The sequence below is a fragment of the Furipterus horrens genome, unplaced genomic scaffold, assembly GCF_987537825.1.
Source record: "Furipterus horrens unplaced genomic scaffold, mFurHor1.1.pri manual_scaffold_10, whole genome shotgun sequence".
In the NCBI taxonomy this organism is placed as follows: Eukaryota; Metazoa; Chordata; class Mammalia; order Chiroptera; family Furipteridae; genus Furipterus; species Furipterus horrens.
The window spans coordinates 46,254,593-46,278,505 of record NW_028327180.1 but is presented as its reverse complement, the minus strand read 5'-3'; the positions used below and the strand labels follow the sequence as shown (position 1 = coordinate 46,278,505).

Here is a 23,913-nt window from a genome sequence, read left to right as displayed (position 1 = left end):
CCTCTGGGGAATGGTGAGTAGTGAACTGCCTTTTCAGTGGGAATCATCTTCGATCTGGTGGCCTCACCATTACTTAAATAACACCAAAACTTGGGTGCATTTTAACACAGGCCCAAAGCGGCATGAGGACTTCCAAACTGAGGTAACATCACTGAAACTAAATTGCTACAACCCACAGACTGTGAGAAATATTTGCAGATCATGTATCTGATGAGGAACTTGTATCTAAACTATATAAAGACCTCTTGCCCTGGCCAGGTGGCACAGTTGGTTGAAGCATCAACCAAAAGGTTGTGGGTTCAATCCCCAATCAGGAGGCAATCAATCAATGTTTCACTCTCACATCAATGTCTGTCTGTCTATCTCTTTCTCTCTCCCTTCTTGTCTATCTAAAACCAATAAAAACATATCTTTGGGTGAGGATTTTAAAGAAAAAAATCTTAAAACTCAATAATAAAAGACAAATACCCCAACTGTAAAATGGGCAAAGGATATGAATAGACATTTCTTCAGAGAGGGTATAAAAATGGCAACAAGCACATGAAAAAATTATCAACATCATTAGCCATTAAGGAAATGCAAATCAAAATCACAATGAGATACCACTTCACCCTGACTAGGATGGCTATAATAAAAGACAGATAATTACAAATATTGGTGAGGGTGTGGAGAAATTGGAGCCCTTACATACTACTGGTGGGATCATAAAATGGTATAACCACTTTAAGAAAAAGTCTGGCACTTCCTCATATAGTAAACATAAGAGAATTATCGCATAACCAGCAAATCCACCCCTAGGTATATACCCAAGAAAATTAAAAATGTATATTCAAAAACTTGTGCCCAAAAGGAGCAGCATTACTCCTAATAGCCACAAAGTGGATGCCACCCAAATGTCCATCAACAGACAACAGAATAAACAAAATATGGGATTATGCAGTTAATAGAATATTATTCAGCAATTTAAAAATGAATTATTGATACATACTATGACATGGATAAATCTGAAAAGATTATGGTAAGTAAAAGAAACCAGACACAAAAGTCTGTATAATCCCATCTATGAAATTTCCCTAATAGACTAATCTATAGATACAGAAACCAGATTAGTAATTGCCTAGACCTGGAGGAGAAGTGGGTACTGGGGCGGGGGAGGGGGGTTGCTAAAATGTACAGGGGCAGTTTGAATCACAGTGTGACCATGGAGGCAGTGGATCTCACTGGGTGTCTGACTAGTTCTTTCTCTGCCTTGATTGTTTGAGCTTCAGGAGAATTTGAAATGACTGGTGGTAAGACTGGGAAGGACTCCGGAAAGGCCAAGACAAAGGCAGTTTATTGCTCGCAGAGAAATGAATTATAGTTTCTGGTGGGCCCTGAAATCTAGGGTGTATAACGGATGTATGGGCATGACTGCTGCCTGTGTGCAGTGCAGTCAGCCTGGAGCACCTCACTGCAGAAGTACCTGAACTGGCAGGAAATGCCTCAAAAGACTTAAAGGTAAAACATAATCACTCCTCCTCATTTGCAACTTGCTATTCATGGGGATGAAGAATTGGACTCTCTCATCAAGGCTACAATTGCTGCTGGTGGTCTCTTTCCACCCATCCACAAATCTCTGGTTGGCAAGAAAGGACTGCAGAAGACTGTCTAAAGGATGCTTGGATTTCTCATCTCAAGACTCTTAACAGCTGCCCAGTGTTGGTGATTCCAGTGGACTATACCTCTATGAAAAACACAATTTTGCCTTTCTGTAATTCTATTTGAGCAAGTTGGAAGTTTAGTTAGCTTTCCAACCAACAAAATTTCTGCATTTGCATCTTAACCACATTTAACTGTTACTGGCTTCAAAAAAGCTATTAATTCTGACATAATGAGTTTTGATTGACTGTTTTCAAAAAAACTAGATTTTAATTATGATGCAAAAGTTATAATAACAAACATTTGGTTTTGTTCAGACATTTTTTGTAGTCTGTTGGGTAAGCTCAGTAAATGTCATATCCCTAAAAAGAAAAGAAAAGAATATAAAATAAAATGTAAGGGTTTCTTTTCAGTGAAAATATTCTAAAATTAATTATGGTGGTTGAACAACTCTATAAATATACTAGAAATGATTGGATTGTATACTTTCAATGGATGAATTGTATGGTATGTGAATTACATCTCAGTAAAACTATTATTAAAGTTATAACAATTAAGTCCCTGAACAAGGGTTTCAAGGATCTGTCCTTGGTCCTGAAGTGCGATTGTTGTTTTCATGCACTTATCATTGTCTGTCAATTCTTTATTTGTTCATGGTTACTACCTTTCTTCCCACCAACATATAGTTCTAGGAGAGCAACACACTGTCTGTTTTATTGACCACTGTATTCACGGTGCCTAGTCCAGAACTAGCACATAGTAGGCACTCAGCAAATATTTCTTGAATTGATTAATTAATTAATTACTAAGACCATCTCCACCTTACCCAACTGAAACATACCCCTACAAGGCTCAGAGCAACAAAGTCAGAAGCTTGTTATTGAGAACCCATTATGTACTACAAACTTAATATTCATTATGTCCCTTATTCCTTATATCCCCACCTAGACTATAAGCTCCAAGAAACTGAAATTTCATCTATTTCCCTACCATAGTCCAGGGCAATGGTTATGTTACTAATTCATTCAGCACATACCCACTGAGTACCTACTGTGTACCAGAGCAGTGCTATATCATTTTATCCTTAAGACATCTCTCAGACAGTCAACGATTGTCATCAAACAACAAAACAGAGGCTCAGAAAGTGGGCAGCTGCTTTCCAGACCACATAGTCTTCATTGAGAAATGAGAGAAACTAGCATTTACTGAACAGGCTCAGAGAGATGATGTGAGTTTCCTGGAACCACACAGCCTGTCTGGCAGAGCGCCAGCAGCCCCAAGGTGCCTAACACTGCCTTTCTCCTCCCACCACCTTGTCCCTAAAGCTGGTTCTGTCTTCCCCAGGTAGATCACACTCACTCCTGGCAGTTGCTATTGTAGCTGAAGACACACTTCTGAAGACTGTCCAGGGTCATGAGGCTGACATGCTCAAACATGTCAAGGGAAACCACTGGACCCTCCGCCAAGCGCCGCCATTTAGCCTGGAAGAGAGAGACAGCAAATGGGCACAGAGACTGCAGACTTAAAGCCTGGCTGACAATGACATAGTTGCATGCTCACCACAAGCCCAATATAGATAAAGGAAGTGAGGCTTTGTGACATCACATGGGTCACCCACGAGTTGGAGCCTGGACCAGTCTCACTACCAGGACATCCTCTTCCCATGAAACCTTGGGACTCACATGCATGATGTTGCTGCACTGGTTGAATATCTTCATGTAGGGCTTCAGGATGTCAAAGTGGAAGGCAGGTGTCAGCAGGCGGCGGTGTCGGCTCCACTTGTCACCTTTGCTAAGCAGCAGCCCATCCCCTGGGCCCAAAAACTGAGGTTAGGGGTGTCTCCTATTACTCTGAAACACTCTAATAAACCTCATGCTCTGTCCCCTCTTCCCTGAAACCCCCACCTACCCAGTCCTGCACTCACCCAGCCAAGGTTTCAGGAAGCCATAGAAAAGGTCATCCTTGGGGGCAACGGCAGCTGTGGGGACAGATGAGGTGATGTGGACTCAAAACAGAATTCTGACTCTTGACCTTTGCTTCTGATCTCTTTGGGGCTCCTCTCTGGGCTCCAACCTCCCACCTCATCCCTCCAATCCATCCTAACACCTACCCCAGAAAGATCCTTATAACATGCTGACTTGAACATGAGGCTCCCCTGCTCAAACACCTTCCATGGCTCCCTATCACCCTGGTAGCATCAAAATCCATGTCCCACCTTGACCCTGTGTGCCTTTCCCACTTCATCCTTCAACATACACTCAGTGACCCCACATGCTCTCTCACTTCCAAACCTGGCCTTCTGTAACTTAACACATCCCAACTTTTCTGCCAGCTTGGGCTCCCAGCCTGCACCCTTGCCCTTGCCAGTCTATCCTGAACCCTGGCCCCATGGGGATCTTGTCTGATTCTTGATCTAACCATGTCCCTTCCTGCACCAGTAGCTCAGCCCATTTTCAAAGCCCTGAATGATCTACCCCAGTCCAGACCTCTCTCAAACACCTCTATCCCCACCCCACCCCAAACACACACTCAATGTTATAACATCACAAAACTGTTCTCAGCTCTGTTCTCAGTGCTCTAAGTCTTTCCACCAGATGCCCTCTGCTTCAAACACTCTTTTCTCATCTTTCTAGCCTCTCCTTGCATGCCGTACCCCTCCCCCACCAATCACTCTGGATTGTGTCTGTCCACATACAAGCCCCTTAAGGAGAGAGACCATGTCGATCGCTGATATATTGGTGCTAAATAAATTTTTATTGTATGAATGAATGAACCAATCAAAGAATGAGTGAATGAATTAATGAATGGATGGATGGGTGAGTGAGTAAGTGAGCAAATTTCCTTTCTTTTTTTATTTTAAAGATTTTGTTTATTTTTAGAGAGAGGGGAAGGGAGGGAGAAAGCAAGGGAGAGAAACGTTGATGCTCAAGAGGAATACTGATTGGTTACCTTTTGCACGCCCCCAACTGGGGACTTGGCCTGCAACCCAGGCATGTGCCCTGACTGGGAATCAAACTGGCAACCTTTTGGTTTGTGGAATGATGCGCAACCCACTGAGCCACACCAGTTGGGGCAGTTTCCTTTATATGCACTAAACAAATTTGGGACAGAATGAGCAGGGGCCCAGGAAGGAAGTACCTGAAACTCAAGTGATGTCATTTTCTGCCTGAGCTGTGACTCAGCCACTTACACAAACGCTCCCCAGGAATTGGCCAATCATGCACACAGTCATCTGTCCACTCATTCTCCCATTTAACATACACCTCTTCTGCTGCCTTCCTGTGCCCAACCCATGCTGGCTAACGCTGGAGACCCAGAGATGACTCGGCTCCACACCCTGCCTGGAGGAGCTCAGGGTGGGGTGGGAAAGGGAAGCAGAGGCGTGCTGTGCAATTATCAAGAAGGTAGGAAGTGTGCCAGGAGAGAAGAGAGACACAGAGAAAAGGCTGCTGGAAGTCAAGGCAAGCTTCCCGGAAGAAGAAATATTGGAGAGAAAAGCAAGAGTCTAGTTGTTCCTCTCCTCTCTGGACTTGACTGCAGGCTAGGCCCCGAGAAGTCTTTCTGACTCCCAGACCTGTACAATGGTTGTCCTTCTCAAACACCTCCCATGGCTCCCTATCACCTCCAGGGTAAAACACAAGCTCATTCACTTTGCACAGAGGTACTCTGAGTCCAGTTCCTGTCTCATTTTTAACTTCTCCACCTACATCACCTTCACTCCAGACACACAAGTCACCTGAATTCCCCTGGCACTTCCATACATGTGCACCTTTGCACTGGTAGGATCCCCCGCCCGAAATTACTCACCTGGCAAACTCTTATGCATCCTTCAATGCCCAGCTTCACTAATGCCTCCAGCAGAAAGCCTTCTCCAAACCCTCTCCCCTACTGAACCCTTGCTTTCCTATCCTTGGGTCCCTCTTCCACTCCAACCCTAACCACTCAATGCCAGAAGTTTGTGTCCAGGCTGCCTTTTCTACAAATTTTCCCACTGGTAAAAAAAGGAATGGTAAAGTCTACCCTGGAGGAGGTCATAGAAGAAAGGCCCCCACACAGTGCCCAGTAGGAAGTAGTTTATCACTGTGGTTGAGAGCTTGACCTCTGGGCTGGCAAAGTCTGGGTTCAAATCCCAGCCCTACCACTAACTAGCGTAAACTTAGCCATGTTGCTACTGTGTCCCTCCATGTCCTCACCTGTTAAAGGGGAAATAGAAGAACCCTGCCTGCCTCATGGTGCCCCTACAAAAACTCAGTGAATGGGCTAATATGTTCCTGGCATACAATAGTTGCTCATTAAATATTTGTGCATGTGGATGAATAACAAACCAACTGTTGGCAATTTTTATTACTACGATTATAATTCTTGGTCATTGGTGTCAAGAACTCATGAGATGAATATCTGGGCCCCCAGCTCACAGCAGGCCTCTATCAGTAAAAAGTGGGTGCATAGCTGCTGTGGAAATAGTTTGGAGGTTCCTTAAATATTAAACATAGAATTATCATATGACCTCACAATTTTTTTTTTTTTGGTCGATGCCCCTAGGTATCTACCCAAGAGAAATAAAAATATATGTCCACACCAAACCTTGTGCACACGTGTTATTATCAGCATTATTTATAACAGCCAAAATGTAGAAACAACACAAATGTTCATTAACAGATGAATAGGTAAACAAATTGTGGTATAGCCACAATCTGGACTATTACTCAGCCTTAAGAAGGGCATGAAGTTCTGATAATTCTTACAGCATGGATGAACCCCAGAAACATTATGCTGAGTGAAAGAATTCAGTCGCAAAAAACCACATCTTGTATTTTCTTTCCTATGCTATATCCAGAATAGGAAAAGCCATAGGGACAGAAAGTAGATCAGTATTTACCAGGAGATGAGAAGAGGGAATGACAAGTGATTACTTAATGGGTGTAGGGTGTTTTACGGGGCCATGAAAAAGTTTAAAACTAGAGAGAGCCGATGGTTGCACGACACTGAGCATGTTAATTATCTTACACTCTAAAATTGTACACTTTAAAATGGTTAATTATGTTATATGAATTTTATCTCTATAAAAAATGAATGTATAAAACAAAGCTATAATTATTTGCCTATATATCATGTCTGTCCTCTGTAAAGCACCTTCACCTATTTTTTCCCACTAATGTTGTCTATCCCAAATGCCCACTAGGAGGTTTATAAAAAACGAACCAGAGGTTCCAAGCAAGAGCCCATGTTTTTCTCTGGGCTTATTAGCTGTGCTGGTTTAAGCTCAGAGCAGCAAGACCCCCAAAGGATGGTTTCCCAAGAAGACCCCAGGGGGAGATGAAGTCTGAGGTGTAGGCCAGGCCTGTCCCATCTCAGGTGGGCAGACATGGAGGGGTAGGAGCACCCTGACTCACAGCCCCACCCTCCCCAACCTGAAGTCCCCCATTCTATCCTTCTAGTGGGGGAGGCAGTGGGTATCCTGTCTGTCCTCATGGAGGGGAGGGAAGAAGAAGAGGCTTGGGCATCTGCTAAGTGCCAAGCCCATGCCAGGGGCTCTACTTCCTGATCTACTTGGAGTCTTAAATTGTGTAGGATGATACTCAGGAAATTGATGCTCTGGGAGTGGGGGAGGGGAGTGAGAAGGAGAAAAGGAAGAGCCAAGGAGAGAAAGAAAAGAGCATCTTAAGAAGGCAGAAGAGAAAAAACCTTTATTAGCACCTACCTACATTATATTTTTGAGTCTTCACAAGGGCCCCATTTTACAGATCAGAAACTGAGGCCCTGAGAGGCTGGATGAATTTCTGGGTCACAAGGCAGGTATGTGCTCGAGTCAGGATTCTAGCCCAGCCCACCCAAGTCCTGGCCCCACGGCTCTCCCCAAACTCAGTGCTCATCCCTTCGAAGAGTCACCTCTCCCAAAATCTGTTCCCCCTTTTATGCAATGGGGGTGGTCACCCCCTCACAAATGCAATAGTGAGGATGTAGCAGCAAGAGGGGACATCACTGGGGGAGGGAAGGATGGCAGCCCCTAACTCTTCCATGGCCCCCCTTGGCAGCTTTGAAGGTGGTCTGCAGATGTGTGTTTGTAGAGGCCCAAGCTGAGGCAAGAGATCCTGAAATTCCTGGGGTTCTTTCTTTCCCATCCCTGCTCTCTCAAATGACCACTGATGTTTCTGGAGGTGACCACTAGCTACATGCAAGGTTACACTGAGGATCCAGAGCCTCACTTATGAAAAAGATAGAGCCAGACACAGACACTATGAGCCCTAAACTGTCAGGACTGAGAATGAATGGGAAAGTCCAGGGAGAGGGCTATGGTCCACTGAGGGACTGGGGAAGCCTTCCTGGAGAAGGATGTCATTGGAGCTGGGTGTTGAAGGCTGAGCAAGACCTTGCCAAGCACACTTGGGAGTCCTACACCATGGGGTAGGTATGGGTTGAGGAAGGAAAAAACAATCCTACATCTCTCTCTGTCAGTCAAGGTCCGCCCAGGTGAAGAGAGCAGGGTATAGTTTGGGATAGTTAGAGTGGGAGTATCAGAACCCAGCTGATGGGAGTGTCATTACAATTAAGCAATTAATTGTGACAATTAACAATTACAACAACCAGTTAACAAAAATCTTGGGCAAACAACTACTTATCCGAACACGTTTCGTTCTGACCTCCCAGTAGGTGAGCATCCTCTCAAAGTTCCTGGGACTCTTTTCGTCACACCTTTCCTCGTGCTGTTCCCACTCTCTGTATTGTCATTTCTGCTTTGGTGAACTCCTATTCATTCTTCAAAGCCTTCCTAAAATAACTCTTCTTCTGGATAGCCCACCTGCCTAGAAGCCCTGGTGGGCTCTGGGAGCTGAGGATTTACCCATCACTCAGAGGCCCTCCCCACCTACCTGAGGCGCCCACCACAGGTTTGATGTAGTCAGGGTGCACCAGAACCAACAGTGGCAGGACAGGTCCAATCCACACCAGGACCACATGGTGCATGTTGTCCAGCACCTTCTTCTCATCCTGGAGGCCGGTCTCATTCGGGAGATACTGCGGGGGATGATAGGGAATGATAGTGATGAGGTGCCCAGCCCTGGCTTCCCCCGTCCTTCCCTCCTGCCACCTCTCCTGCCCTCAAAACAAGCCAAGAAGGGCTATGTGGCTGCGGCAGTTGGCTGTACCTCACTGAGCCTCCACTTCCTCATCTGAAGAGTGGGAAAAAAATCAGCTCTCTGTCTGAGGACAGTTGAGAGGATTCATGAAATAACAAAACATGAGAACCCCAACACTGGGCCTGACACCCAGCTGATGTTCAAGAAATGAAAACAGGAACAGTAAACACAACAGAGATAATGGTTGGTATTTATTGAGTTCTTGCTCTGTCAGTAACAAAATACTACTAATATGGTCATATTTAACATATACGTGTACTTGCAATGCTGCATGCAGCTTAGGGCATTTTCATAGATTTATATGTTCAACCCACACAAGAACTCCATGACAGAGTTGCTACTATTTCCTTATTTTACTTCATCTGAAGTTACAGGTAAGTGACTGTCCTGGTTTGGTCTCCCCAGAAACAAGGGTTCTGGGTCCTGAGACAAGGGTCCTAGGGCAGGTAGCTTTTGTGATCTCAGAAAACATGGGTAAGGAAGTGGGAAGGTGACAGAGTGAGGGAAGGCACACATCAAAGAGTGAGTTGTCAAGAAATTACTACTTGTCCTGGCTGATGCGGCTCCAGATTGAGCGCCAGCCTGTGAACCAAAGGGTCGCCAGTTCAATTCTCAGTCAGGGAACATGCCTGGATTGTGGGCCAGGTCCCTGGTTGGGGGCACACAAGAGGCAACCACACATTGATGTTTCTCTCCCTCTCTTTCTCTCTCTCTTTTCCTCTCTCTAAATAAATATATTTTAAAAAAATTTTTAAAGTTACCACCATGGGCAACCCAGGGGACCCCTGGGGGACATGTATCTCAGAGTCAACCCGCCCAAAGGTGGAGGGGGCTGGCGTGTTTATACACCAACTCACATAGTCCCATAGTCACTGGCTGAGGGCCACTCTCAAGCTCACAGTACACACAGCAGAGTGGAAACCAGCTGCTAGAAAAAGCCCTAGAACACAGGTGCTGGCAGCCAGAAGTCAGGCCATTGCACCCAGAAATAGGCCCAGAGGATATGGACAGGCACTAGCACCATCTGTCACTGTGGCAGAGCCAGGCTTTGAACACAGGCCACCCAGCTCCAAATGCATGCTCTTAACCAACATGCTCTATGAAGCAGAAGCACTTCAGGCTCCATGTCAGATGGATCTGAACTAAAATCCACCCTCAGCCACTGAGTGACCTTGGGCAAGTCACTTAACTTCTCTTAGCCCCAAAGATCAAATCCATAATATAGGGCAAATCCATCCCTAACTCACAGGCTATAGGGCCCAGCAGTTATCGAATGAATAAATGAACAAATGACTCCTCTTTGGCTCCTATGTCTTCTCTATCAGGAGCAGCCTTGAGACTGTTCACATCCAAGGGACATCATGACCTCACCCAGGTCTTGCGGCCCGGGGAGGTGGACTGGGTCCATGAGGTCAAAGCTGGACTTCAGAACAAGTTCTGGTCAATTGCCTGGGGATGCCAGGGCCTAGCTATTACCTCTAGGACCACCATCCAAACCAGAGGGCTTCCTGGAGGAAGGGCACTGGAGATATTGCATGAAAGATGAGTAGATGCTCATCAAACAGAGAAGAACATTCGGGGCAGAGGGTATAATTTTCAGCGAAGACCATGAAGGGGGGAAGTGGGAGTCTTGTTATAGGAACAGGAAGTCATTTGTTTGGGGGGACAGAGGAGCATGGTGGAACAGGTGAGGAAGGTAGGGGTCAGAGTCGAAAGGGTCTTGAACACTAGCTGAGGAGCTAGGACTTTCCCTGGAAGGCAGTGGGGAGCCATGGAGGGTTATATGAGCAGGAGAGGGACATGGCCAGATTAAAAATCCTTCTAGGAGCAGGATGGGGTATGGACTGAAAAGGTGAGACTGGAGGCAGGAGCCCAGGGAGGAGGCTGGACCATGGTCCACCAGGGGAGGATAAGGCCTGAGCAGGGGTGGGAAGATGGAAGACAGGAATGAGATTCAGGCATAAACAGGCAAAACTTGGTGAGTGATGGCTCCAGGGGAATAATTCAAAAGATGAAATAAAATAAATGTTCTTTGCACTATTAAGTGGAAATGGACCCCTGTTTCCTTCTTCTGAGACACTCCCTCTAAGCAGCAGCTAAAATGTCTAGAATCAGTTGAAATTTCCTGTTCCTGAAGGACCCAAGAGTTGAACATATACATCCACCACTGAGTAGCAGGCTCCATGCCAAGCCTGCTACTCAGACTTGACTGCAGGAATCATCAAAACAGTCCCTTGAGGTTATCAGGAATGAAGACAGACCCGGCACCACAGATGAGGAAACTGAGGCAGGGGTGTGTGAAGGAGCCTGCTCATGCTCACACAGGCAGTGGATAGGAAGTAAGGGCATCCAGTCTACACTGATGACAGGTGCCCAGAACGGCCTCTCCAACGTCCACTTCCACACTCAGCATGGGGCTTCAGCACCCTCAGGAGTTAGCTTTCCCCTCACCTGACCTCTGAAGCCCTTCTAGAAAAGTCCAGCCGTGCTTATTCAGAAACTAGAGGTATCAGAGGGAAGAGGGCTGAGAGCAGAGGCAATGGAGCCAGACAGCTATGTTCGAACCCCAGCTCTGCCACTCACAAGTTATGTGACCTAGAGCCAGCTACATAATCTCTCTGAGCCTCAGTCTTCTCAGGTGCAAAATGAGGCCAGTCATAGGACCTACCTCCTAAGATTGTCAAGAGGACTAAACAGTTTAACATCTATAAATTGCCTGGAATAATACTTGGTACATACATGTGCGATGAGAAATGAAATGCAAGGAAAGGGTTGGGGTCCTGACCTGGGACCACAGCATTAAAGAGGGAGAGAGAGTAAGAAACCATGTTGGGGATGGGGATGGAGCAATAAAATCTACAGGAGTGTGCCCCCAGCCAGAGTCCTAGAACCTGATGGACTTTACAGGCATTGGTACCTCTATTCTGAATATATCATGCCTTATTATATCATAGGATATAACATACATCCTATAAAAAGTACAGCAATAGCCTGGAATTAAACAGAAAACTTTGAAGTAAGCTCTGCCTCATCCCAGCTGTGTGACGTTGGGCAAACTGCTTGCCCTCTCTGAGCCTCAGTCTCACATCCAGTAAGATGGGTCCAACCAGAATTTTGTTGGGTGTAGGGGCAGTGGGAAGCCAGCAGTCCACGGGACTCTCTGAATACCTGGGATATGCCCAGCCCTGCCCCTCCCAGTCCACACACACCATGCCCAGGTGGCCAAGCAGCCAGTTGCGTCGGGGCGGCTGAGGGAAGCAGCGCAGCCGGCGGCAGGTGATGTAGAATTGCCAGCAGAGCCTCAGGAACCGCAGCAGCAGGCGGAAGAGGAAGAAGAGAAGGGAGAGCAGGAGCACAGACACGGCATACAAGCGGAAGGTGGTCTTCTCCAGTCCCAGGAGGTGCAGCAGACGTTCTGTGATGGGCAGCATCCTGGGGGAATACATCGGGTGGGGGTCAGCACAGGTGGGAACTGCCGTCCAGCCACCTGCATGCCATACTCACGGTGACCTGTGGAGTCAAGCACAGTGTGCCTGGCACACAGTAGGTGCTCAATATATGTGAGTCCCACATGCCAAGGGTACATATCTCTCCTGCCCCCAGCAGTGACCTCCAGCCAGCTGGCCAGATGGAGGCACAGTGCCCCACCATGTGCCCTCAGCCTTGACTTTGCAGGACATCCCTCCTGACTTCTCTGCCCACACAGCTGGCCAGAGTGATGGAAAATTAAGACATGCTCCACCCCAGCTCTCATCAATGACTGATGAGCACAGCTGGATAACTATTCTAGCACCTTCTCTTCTTGGGTGCATTGGCCCTAAGATGTGGGTTCCACATGCTCTGCCAATGGGATTAAACTCCAGCTGCCTACAAGAGAAAGTTTCTCTATTAAATACCTCACTTCCCTCTTTCTCCTCCTCCTCCTTCTCCTCCACTTACTTCTTTAAATTGAGGTGAGAGTCACACAACATAGAATGAACCATTTTAAAGTGCACAATTCAGTAGCACCTAGTACATTCACGCTGTTGTGCAACCATCGCCTCTTTCTAGTCCTGAAACGTTTTCATCACCCCAAAAAGAGACCCCGTCCCCATGAACGTCACTCCCCATCCCCATCCCCCAGCCCCTGGCCACCACTGATCTGCTTTCTGTCTCTATGGGTTTGCCTATTCTGGATATTTTATATAAATGGGATCATACACTCTGTGGTTTTTAGTGTCTGGCTTCTCTCCCTCAGCAGGATGTTTTCAAGGTTCATCCACGTTGTAGCCTGTGGCAGAGCTTCAGTCCTCCTGCTGAGTGATACGCCATTGTAAGGATATATCACAATTTGTTTTATTCATTCGTCTGTTGATGGACATCTCAGATGTTTCCACCTTTTGCCTGTTGGGACATGTGTCACTATGAACCTGCATGGACATGTATCAATATTTGCTCAAGTCCCTGTTTTCAAGCCTTTCAGGTTCACTTTCTTCTTCCTTAACTGTCTTTTTCTGTGATCACTTCCCAGATAAACTACTTGCACTCAAGTCCTTGATCTAGAGTCAGCTCCTGAAGGAACCAAAACAAAGTGGGCAGGTAACAATAATATAAATCACACAGTGACCAGGTGTGGAGCCCTGACCACGTGCCGCGCACCACATGCAGCGACGTGCAGGCCCTGTCTCATGGAACCTTAAAGCAATCTTTGGAGGGAGGTCCCGTCATTCTCTCCATTTTCCAGACAACTCAAAGTCAGTGCCCCCAGCTCAAGGGAGACAGGAGCTGGCAGAGGCCCCCAGAGACCCCATCAGAGATCAATCTCAATCACCCTCACACTGAGAACCCATGTATCTCAGACAATGCCAAGGAGATTCCTGAAAATGGTGGGTCCTGTCCTCACCTCTTCTTTCCACTCAGTCTTACTAGCCAAGAGTTCCCTCTATGCTCCTACCTCCTCTAGCAACACAGATGAAGAAACCCTGCATCCAGCCCTGGCCAGGTGGTTCAGTTGGTTGGAGTGTCATCCTGTACACCAGAAGGTTGAGGGTTCAATTCCCAGTCAGGGTACATACCTAGGTTATAGGTTCAGTCGATATTTCCCTCTCTCCCTCTCCCTTCCTCTCTCTCTAAGATCAAAAAAAGCATATCCTTAGACGAGGGTTAAAAAAGAAAGAAAAAACACTGCAATCCAGGTCATCACTGAGCCTTGACCCCCACCTGCCCCAGTCACTGGTGCCCTGACTAGGGACTCAGACTCACAGGCTCACCACCAGCTGACATCCAGCGTCATCAACCATGCAGAAGATGTGAAGTTTCTATTGCTTGCAGTAGCCTATGAAAAAGATCTGGGTGGGTCGTCACTAAATTTGGAGAGGCCCACTGGGAAGGTGTGACTTAAAATGAAGATGACATGACCACTCATTAGGATGGCTACTATAAAAAATAAACAAGTGTTGGCAAGGATGTGGAGAAATGGATATCCATATGCATTGCTGGTGGGAATGTAAAATGGTACAGCCATGTTATGGAAAACAGTATGGAAGTTCCTCAGAAGAAATTAACTAGAAGTACCATATATTTCAGCAATCCTATTTCTGGATAGATCTCCAAAAGAAGGAAAAATAGGGGCTCAGATATTTCTACATCCACATCCATAGCAGCGTTATTCATAAGGGCCAAAAGGTGGAAACAACCCAAGGGTCCATGGATGGATGAACAGATAAGCAAAATGGGGTATGTCCATGCAGTGGAATATTATTCAGCTTTGAACAGAACATAGTGACACATACTACAACATGAATGAACCTCGAGAACATTGTGTTAAATGAAATAAGCCAGTCAAGAAAAAAACAAATATTGTGTGGTCCCACTTACATGAGGTTCCGAGAGGAATCAGATTCCTAGAGACAGGAAGTAGATGGTGAAAGCCAGGGGCTGGGGGGAGAAGGGATGGGGAGTTAGTGTTTAGTGGGGACAGAGTTTCAGTTTGTGATGATGAAAAAGTACTGGAGATGGGTGGTGGTGATGGTTGCATAACATTATGAATGTACTTAATGTCACTGAACTGTACCCTTAAAATGGTTAAGATAGTGCCCTGGCTGATGTGGCTCAGTGGATTGAGAGCCAGTCTATGAACCAGGGGGTTGCTCGTTCAATTACTAGTCAGGGCACATGCCTGGGTTGCAGGCCAGGTCCCCAGTTGGGGGCACATGAGAAGCAACCACACATTCATGTTTCTCTCCCTCTCTATATAAATAAATAAATAGTCTTTTTTTTTTTTTTAATCATTTAAAATGGTTAAGATAGTAAATGTTACACGTATTTTACCTCAATTTAAAATCTTTTTTTTAATACAGACTGCCTGGTATAGGTGATCTGCCCCCTAAAATGTCCAGGTAGAGGCGGGGGCAGGGAGTAGGCAACCTCCCAAAATGAAGCACAGAGAGCTCCAAGTCACAGGTCACAGGCAGATGCTCTGAACTGGGAACGCTGACGTGCAATTGGTCTGCCCCTTGCATGGGCAGTGCCAGGTGACAGGCTCAGCAGGAATTAGCCATGGGTATTTATCTCTTTACCTATTTAATGGTGGATAATGATTTTTGTAAACGATGCCGGGAAGCCAGCTAGCGATCACTGCTAAGAGTTGTGACCTTCTTCTGATTGCTTCCAGGGGCCAGACCCTTCACCAACTGTTCTACATGTGTTTCTCCAGCATCCAGCAAGTCATTTTTGAGCCCCTGTATGTGTATGACTCTTTTCTGGGCACTGAGAATATTACAATGAGCAGGACAGACATGGCCCTGATCCTCAGGGGAGGTGACCACTCACAGACATGATAAAACACCATACAGCTCTGGCTGGGTGGCTCAGTTGGTTGGAGCATTGTTCCATACACCAAAATGTTGCAGGTTTGATCCACAGTAGGGGCACATACCTAGGGTGCAGGCTCAATTCCTGGTCAGGGAGCGAGCGTACAGGAGGCAACTGATTGATGTTTCTCTCTCACATCGATGTCTCTCTTTCCCTTCCTCTCTCTCTAAAAAATCAATAAGTATGTCATCAGGTGAGGATTAAAAAAAAACCAAAACACCATATAAAGGCTACGAATCATGAAGGAGGTAAAGTGGGGGTGGGGGTTGACGACTGCCCTCGCAAAGGCACTGCATCCTCATCCCTGGAACCTGGGAATGTGATCTTATGTGGAAAGTCTTTGCAGATGGGATTAAGGAGATGGGGAGATTATCATGGATTATCCAGGGGGTCCTAACTGAAGTCACAGGTGCCCCTTGAAGACAGAGGCAGAGGGAAATTTGACACACAGAGGAGAAGGCCATGTGAAGACAGAGTGATATGGCCACAAAGCCAAGGGACACCTGGGGCCACCAGGAGCTGGAAGAGTCAGGAAGGATCCTGCCCTAGAGGCTTCAGTGGGAGTGGGGCCTGCTGACACCTGGATTTCAGACTTTTGACCTCCAGGCTGTGAGAGAAGAAAGCTTGTCCTGGAGGGAGGCAATATTCATTGGTCATTTGTTACAACAGCCCCAGGATACTAATACACAGAGTAAGAGGATAGAGAGTAATTCTTTTAGATGAGGTGGTCCAGGAGGGCCTCTCTGGGGAGGGATATTTGGGCAGAACCCTGAGTGAAGTGAAGAACGTAAATCAAGGGGACTTCCTTATTAAATGCACACACACACGCACAACATAAACTGGGTTCTAATCCTGACTCCTCCACTGACTGGCTGTCCCCATCTGAAACTGGGCTGGCTGTGAAGATGATCTCCAGGCCCAAACCCCCGTGAGCTTTCCTGCATGTGACAGGAGCAGGGGCGGGGTGAGTGACCATCTTGGCAGGGGCAAGACTCTTGGGCAGGGGGAGTTCAACATATTCAGCCAACAGGGGGCCACATGGATCACCTCTAACCCCTGGCAACCTGGCTGCAGTCTGGTCCCATCTCAGTCACCGTAGTCACCTTTCTGCAGGTCTGCCACTCCCCTGCTCTAACGCCCTCCATCGCTCCCCAATGCTCTCAGCCTGGCATCCAAAGCCCTTCAAAGGTTAACCCTGCCCATCCTCCACATCAGCCACAAGGATCCCCCTTCCCAATTTGCTTTGGACCCTTCTTCACCCAATTTGTAAATGTTGGGGTTCCTTGGGCTTGGCCCTGGGTCATCTCCTCCTTTCCCTCTGTATGCACCTCCTGAGGACCTCATCCCCTCCCGTGGTTTCTGTGACCTCATCTCAGAAGCACCTCCCATGTCTTGGTGGATAGATCCAACCACCTCTTGGATACCCTCAGGGGCATCCCCAGACCCTCAGATTCATCTCATTTCTCTCTTTCCCCTCACATCCAATCTGTTGTCTGCCCTAAACATCTTTCACATCCGTTCATATCTCTCCATCACCCCAGCCCACGTCAGGCCACCACTGCAGGATGCTCCCACTGGTCTTCTCAGTTCTATCCAGCCCCCTTCCCCAGCAGTCCATTCTCCACACAGCAGCCAGAGGGATCTTCCTAAAATTAAACCAGATCATGGCCTTCCCCAGCTCAGAATCCTCCTGTGGCTCCACATTACACTTGGAACACATCCAGAGTCCTTTCTATGCACCATAACGCCCTGTGAGGCCTGGCCCCTGGAGGCAGCCCTGTCTCCCATCGCTCTCTCCTTTGCTCACTCAACTCCAGCCCCTGCAGCCACAGGCCAAGTTCATCCCTACCTTGGAGCCTCTGCACATCCTGTTCCCTCCACCTGTCAAGCCTTTCCCTCAGCTCAGCCCAAGGCAGCTCCTCCGCACCCTCCAGACCCAGCTCTGCCTCAACAGCCCACTTTCCACCACCATCAGCCAGCTGCTTTCCCTCACTCTCTAAAGAATTACTGAGCACGTGCCGATGTGGTGGTGTCTTTCGTGTCATTCCCTTCATCGTCCCAGCAGCCCTCAGAGGGAGTTGAAGGACTTCTGAGTGGAGTCACAGCAAGAGCCCCTCCCTGACTCAGGAAAGTCCCAGCTGATATCCCAGCAAAGAAAATGTCTTCCTGAAGGTCTGAAATGGGAAGAAATTGGAACAAGAGAAAGCACCAGGCCCAGAAAAGGGGTCCCTGCTCTGGGCTGGTGGGTCCATGGAGAGGTCAGAGAAAAGACTGAGTGAAGCCTTGTGACCACCTCACAGGTGGGTGGGTACACAGGGAGGCGGGTGCATGAGGAGAGCTAGGGAGGGCAGTTCTGAAGCCCTGTGCCCACCTCACCACCCCTCTAAGCCAGGCGTGGGCTGCAGCCTTTCCCAGGACAGACACCAGCTCTGCTCCTAGCAGAAAGAGCGCATGCTGTGTGGGTCCCCAACTGGATCTCACCCTGGGAGCCCCTATCTTCTCATCTACAAAATGGGAATAATAGCAAGAGGCCCAACTGATGCTCAGGGGAAGAGCTCAATAAATGAGGAAGTTGTCTACTTTTTGCAGCTGGATTGCCCCTGTCCCCCAAACACAGCACTCCTGCCCAACCCCCCAGAAGAAGGTGCTACAAAAAGCTATGAGATGGTGCAGCCTCTGTGGGAAACATTTTGGTGGTCCTTCAAAAAGTTAAATATCAAATTATCACATGACCCAGCAATTTCCCTCTAGGTATGCAAGGTCTCTCCAGAATAAGTCCAGCCACTTTTAATACAACGAGAATGGTTGGCAGCCAAGGAGAGTGGACTGGAATGCACATGCATGAACAATGACGACTTCACTGAACTAGTCAGTGGGGGCAGTAGAAGCTGTTGAGTAAGTATGTGTACTGACTATGTGGCTGTCGCATTCAAAATGAGTGAGTAGAGCAATGGATCTGCATCAAGTTTTGCATTAAGCTTGAATATTCCTCCACAGAAACTATTCGGATGATTCAGAAGGCCGCAGCTATGGGCAACTGGTGTTTGGCAGCTTCATCACGACAACGCACCCACTCATGTATCACGTCTCGTGCAGTTTTTTTGCGAAACATCAAATCACCCAGGTGACTCAGCCCCTCTACAGCCCAGATTTGATGCCCTGGGACCTCTGGCTTTTCCCAAAAACAAAATTACCTTTGAAAGGGAAGAGATTTCAGACCATTGATGAGATTCAGGAAAATATGACGGGACAGCTGATGGCAATTGGGAGAACTGTGTGAGGTCCCAAAGGTGCCTACTTTGAAGGGGACTGAAGTGTCATTGTCTTAAGTACAATGTTTCTTGTATCTTGTATCTTCTTCAATAAATGTCTCTATTTTTCATACTCCATGACTGGAAACTTTTTGTGTACACAAAAGAATAAAAAACAGAGACTCAAACAAATACTGTGTAAAAATATCCATAGTAGCACTATTCACAATTGCCAAAAGGCGGAAATGACCCAAATGGCCTTCAACTCATTAATGGATAAATACTATGTGGTCTATTCATACAATGAAATATTATTCAGCCATGAAATGGATGAACCTGGTATATGGTGCAGCATGAATGAACCTGAAAACATCATGCTGAGTGAAAGAAGCCAGACACAAAAGGTCACATAGTGTAGGATTCCATTTATATGAAATGTTCAGAACAGGAAAATCCATAGGCAGAAAGCAGACTGGTGGTTGCCAGGGGCTGGGGGATGGGAATGGAGTGACTGCTAATGGGGATGGGGTCTCCTTTTGGGGTGATAGAAATGTTTTCAAATAAAATAGAGGTGGTGGTTGCACAACATGTGAATGTACTAAATACCACTGCATTGTTCACTTTTAAAAAGTTATTTTACATTAGGTGAATTGTGCCTCAAATTTTTTAAGACAAAAAGTGTTTTGAGGATTCATGTGTCCTCACGGTGCTACTTCTAGAAGTGACCTGGAAGGACTGGGGGCAGGGGTGGAAAGGAGACTTAACTTTCCCACTTCATTTTGGGGGAGTTTTTGATTTTTTATACCATGAGCACATACTGCCCATTCAAAACGGTTTTTTGTTTTTGTTTAAATAAAATTAATGGGTTGACTGTACAACCCAGAGAGTGAACTCTAACGTAAACTATGGACTTTAGTTAATAATCATGTGTCTATATTGGTTCATCAACTGTAACAGTTACACCACACTAATGCAAGACATTAGTTAATAATGTAAAATTGTAGGTTGAAATGGTGTGTTGGAATTCTGTACTTCTGGCATGTTGTCTTTTTTTTCTTTCTTTCTTTCTATAAATCTAAAACTGCTCTACAAAATAAAGTCTATTTAAAAATTAATTCGTTGAAATTAATGAAAAATGAGTTAAGATGCGTTAATTAGTGGTGAGGGGCATGTTCTGGGGTACAGGCAGTTTTCCTGCAATAACTCCTGAACTGTCCAGTTCTAAAATGTGCATTTTCCTCTACATATACTACACTTCAACTTAAATAAATAAAAATAAAATGAAAAGTTGTTTGGAGATGGTATCATCCTTCACAATGTGCGATTTTGGCTCAAACAAGCCTGAGTTCAAATCCTGACTCTGCTCCTCCCCAATAAAACAGCCTTGAGTGAGTTGAGTCCCCACTCTCAGCTTCCACTTACCAATCTGGAAAATGGATTACTGATAGCAGGACCTATCTGTTAAGGTTGTTTGGGACACTTCAGCGAGATGAGGCATAGCTGGTAGCACGCAAAATTTTAGCCATTATTCCTATTTCCTGTTGCTTACTATTTTATAGAAGTGAGAGAAACTCAAAACTGACACTCCAGATGCTGTGGGAGGCCAGCCCGCCCACTCCTCTCTGCACCAGCCCCCAGTCACATCCCAGACACCAGGCAGGGCACCCAGCAGCCCTGCCCTGGCAGAGGTAGCTTAGCAGGCAGCCCTGCTAAGGCCCCAAATTATCTGGAGATGGAGGTGCCAGTGGCTCTGAGGCCCACGCCCATGGAGCGCTGGTTTGTCAGGTTAGCCCAGCCTCCAGCCGCCAGTCGAGGACTAGTCATACAAGGTGTGTGGGCTCCTAAGAAGGAATGCAGGACAGAGACCCTGACCTGCTGGATACCACTTATCTTCCTCTCCTTGAACCACAGGTGCTGGGACTCACCAGCAGCCTGACAGCCAAGCGCATGACATTGGCCCCATGGCCTCACATCCAAGTCTGCTCTCTACTCCCTCCTGAAGCCTGTGGTCAAGACAGCCTGCCCCATCCTGGCTCATGGCACCTCCTTGACCCCTCTATGCCAAAGTGCTGCCCCACCAAAGACTCATACTCTCCTAATGTGCCAGGACCCAGAAGGCCTGAGAAAGAACTTGGGTGGGCAGTTCTGAGGGCAAGTCCAAGTTGACAAATTGGCGTGGGAAGGGGAGAGTCTCACTGCAGCTTTGGGCATATTGTAGGAGATCCTGACAGAAAAAGAAGTTTAAAAACTACCAATAGTAATCTACATTATTCCAGGGCTGCTGTTGTCTCTGCGCACCATCCGGAGCAAGTGTTGCCACACTTAAATGTGAGACTTAGAGAAGATTCTATAAAGCTCCACTGTGTGACCTCAGGGTAGTGCTGTACCTCTCTGAGCCTCAATTTCCTCCTCAGTAAGACAGGGACCATATTACGTACTTCATGAAGCTGTGATGACAACACAGAATTTTTAATGTGCTCAGCTCTGTGCTTGGCACACAGTAAGCCCTGATTAAAGATCTCTCTCATTGTTGTTAGTGCCACCATCATATTCAGTATTGTTACCCAGCCACCTAGGATTTGTAGAATTGGGCCCAAATCTTGTCAGAGAGGAGAGGAAGGGTCCCATTTTGTGAATGACTCCTGAGTCATCCAAGCCCCTCTGCAGAAATCAACCCAGGTCACCGCCGGCCACCAGCCCAGAGCTAATGTTACCACTTAGAAACCCAACCTGGGCTATACAGAGAGGCCGGGGCCATTAGAAAGTGCCCAGGATGTTGGGGTTACACAAGGCTGGTTTGTTCAAATCCCAGCTCACCCACTGTCCCCCTGTCTTCCTCCCACCTCCAGCCTGATATTCCCCAGTTGGTGGGCCTCAGCCCCCTTGCACAGTCCAAGGGGTGAGAGCCTGGTCCCTGGGACACCAGAGAGCTTCGTGTCACCGGTATCCAACAAACATCAGCTAGGATCAACTGCAGGGCCTCACACCACTCACTCTGGGGGCTGTGGAGGACACTCTGTTTTCACAGAGGGGCATTCAGTGGTCCTGTGCCTGTCATGGCAGGAGGGGGGAGCGGGGGGGCGGGGTGCAGAGGTTGTGGAGAGACCTGAAGGCAGCCAGAGCAGAGCATGAAGTCGCTCGTGTGGTACGAACATCCCCACTTTTAAGACAGTGAAATCCCACCGACCCCAATCAGCCCTAAGGAGGCATCACACGGCAGGGCTTGGACCCGTCTGAGATGTCCCGATGGGGAGAGAAGGTCTTCTCAAGGACCCTACCAACCAGGGACACCCAGGAAGGATATACCTAGGACTCCTCGGCGCGAACGGAAAAATCCGCGCTCAAACGTAGCGACCGTCGGGACTACAGCATATCCCCCTAACCTGAGGGTCCTGGACAAGCAGCCGCATCCTGGGTCCTGGGGACCCACGAGGCGGCCGCGCATACACTTGCTCTTGTCCTAGTAAGCCAGGGAGCCCGTGCGCCTCGGGTTCCAGAGAAGGGCGCGCTCAGGTTACCCCCACCTTGACCCCCCACAACATACGCACACACACATTACCGGATGCACTCACCCCTCGAGTATCGGCCTCAGGCCTTCAGTCCGGATCCACCCCACCGCCACCTCCTTTCTGACCGCGCCGTCCCGCGGCGCGGCCCTTTAACCCCGCCCGGCCGCGTCGCGAGGCCCGCCCCCGGCCCGCCCCCGGCCTCTGGGCGGAGACCTAGGCGCGGCTCCTAGGAACTGAGCTAGACAAAGTTAGGGAAGCACGAGGAAAGTGACAGAAAAGACGCAAGGATTGAGTTGGGAAGAATGACAGATGGAGAGGTGGAGAGAAAGACTCAGAGAGCGAAAGAGACATACTGACATGCAAAGACCGGGACACCCAGAAACGGCAAACGCCCCGACTCCTTCCTTGCCCTCCTTCTCCTGCCTGGCTCCCATTAGCACCCAGATCCTCCTCTTGCCTCCTCCCTGAACACCCTCCTACCATACCAGCACTCCTCATGGCCCCCATTCAGGGCCTGCTCCCAGGCTTGGACAGGGGTCCCTAAGCCAGCAGTCCTGACTCCCAGGGCCCCCCAGGAGCCTCCTCTGGGTCCACCAATAATCCCCAGACTCCGCCAGCTGTTGGGAACCAGCCCTTCTGCTCCCTCTGGATCCTGTGTCCACCCCACCCCCTGGGGCTCTTCAGGTCTTCCCTCCAGGAAGACCTCTGGCCTCCACAAGCAGCACCAGACTCTGCGTCTGCTCCTCCCACCCACCCACCCACCCACCCAATGCCTGCCACATTGACCCTCCCTTGATCCTACTGTTGTCGTTGGCCAGCCCATCTGCTCCAGATGTGTCCAGACAGGGTCAGCCCCACCTCCGGATGTGATACAGAGATACCATTCTTGGATTGGTGGGTGGGTGGCTGGCTGGCTGACCTGGGCAAGTGGGCAGGCAGATGGGAGAACTCACAGCTGGCCTCTGGCTCCCCATTATCTCCTCAGGGCCGAGCAAACCATATGCCCAGGAAATAATCTGTCAAAGGGGATAAAAAAAACACAGGGGACTAGAGAGAGCAAAGGCTCCAACTATTATTGCAGGCCCATCTGGGGAAACTGAAGCACAGGATCAAGGAGAGGTGTGACTGTCTGGGTCTAGGCAGGGGCCAGGTCAAACACTGAGAATCCTGAAGCTATGAGAAAACAATGAGTTGTGGGATCAATCCCAGGTCAGGGCACCTACAAGAATCAGCCAATGACTACACGAATAAGTGGAAAAACAAATCGATGTCTCCCTTCCTCCCCTCCACTCTCTCTCTAAAATCAATTTTAAAAACTTTTAAATACTTTTAAAAAAGAGAAGAAAACTACAGTAAATAAACCATAAATAAACTGAAGAAAAGAAGTGCAGATATTTTTTCCCAGGATGGCTATTCCAAAGTCTTTTGATTTATCAAAAATAAATTCTGGATGCTGTTATAGACTTGGTGCCTGCTTGGCAGGTGAGCCAACCAGATGGGACGTCTGCCCTCAGGGCTGGTCAGGTC

At 47.7% G+C, this 23,913-nt stretch overlaps 1 protein-coding gene and 1 pseudogene across 6 annotated transcripts in view; one reads left to right on the top strand and one right to left on the bottom strand.

Moving 5' to 3' along the window:
- The window catches only part of CYP4F22 (cytochrome P450 family 4 subfamily F member 22), a 29,358-nt gene extending 6,831 nt beyond the window's left edge, over positions 1 to 22,527 (bottom strand). Inside the window, exons 1-8 of one of the 6 annotated variants that reach the window (XM_090289844.1) lie at positions 22,450 to 22,527; positions 15,691 to 15,792; positions 14,631 to 14,690; positions 11,984 to 12,206; positions 8,508 to 8,652; positions 3,563 to 3,616; positions 3,321 to 3,448; positions 2,998 to 3,119 (exon numbers count right to left, since the gene is read on the bottom strand). In XM_090289844.1, the coding sequence (XP_090145970.1) occupies positions 2,998 to 3,119; positions 3,321 to 3,448; positions 3,563 to 3,616; positions 8,508 to 8,652; positions 11,984 to 12,206; positions 14,631 to 14,632 (674 nt within the window). In that variant the 5' untranslated portion in view covers positions 14,633 to 14,690; positions 15,691 to 15,792; positions 22,450 to 22,527. Of the gene's footprint in view, positions 1 to 2,997; positions 3,120 to 3,320; positions 3,449 to 3,562; positions 3,617 to 8,507; positions 8,653 to 11,983; positions 12,207 to 12,974; positions 13,158 to 14,015; positions 14,052 to 14,630; positions 14,691 to 15,690; positions 15,793 to 22,449 lie in introns of those variants that run through there. The other 5 variants (XM_090289845.1, XM_090289847.1, XM_090289843.1 and 2 more) reach the window with 5 other exon arrangements.
- Positions 1,280 to 1,651, top strand: LOC150000029 (histone H2A.Z-like; annotated as a pseudogene).
- Positions 22,528 to 23,913: the final 1,386 nt, after the last annotated feature.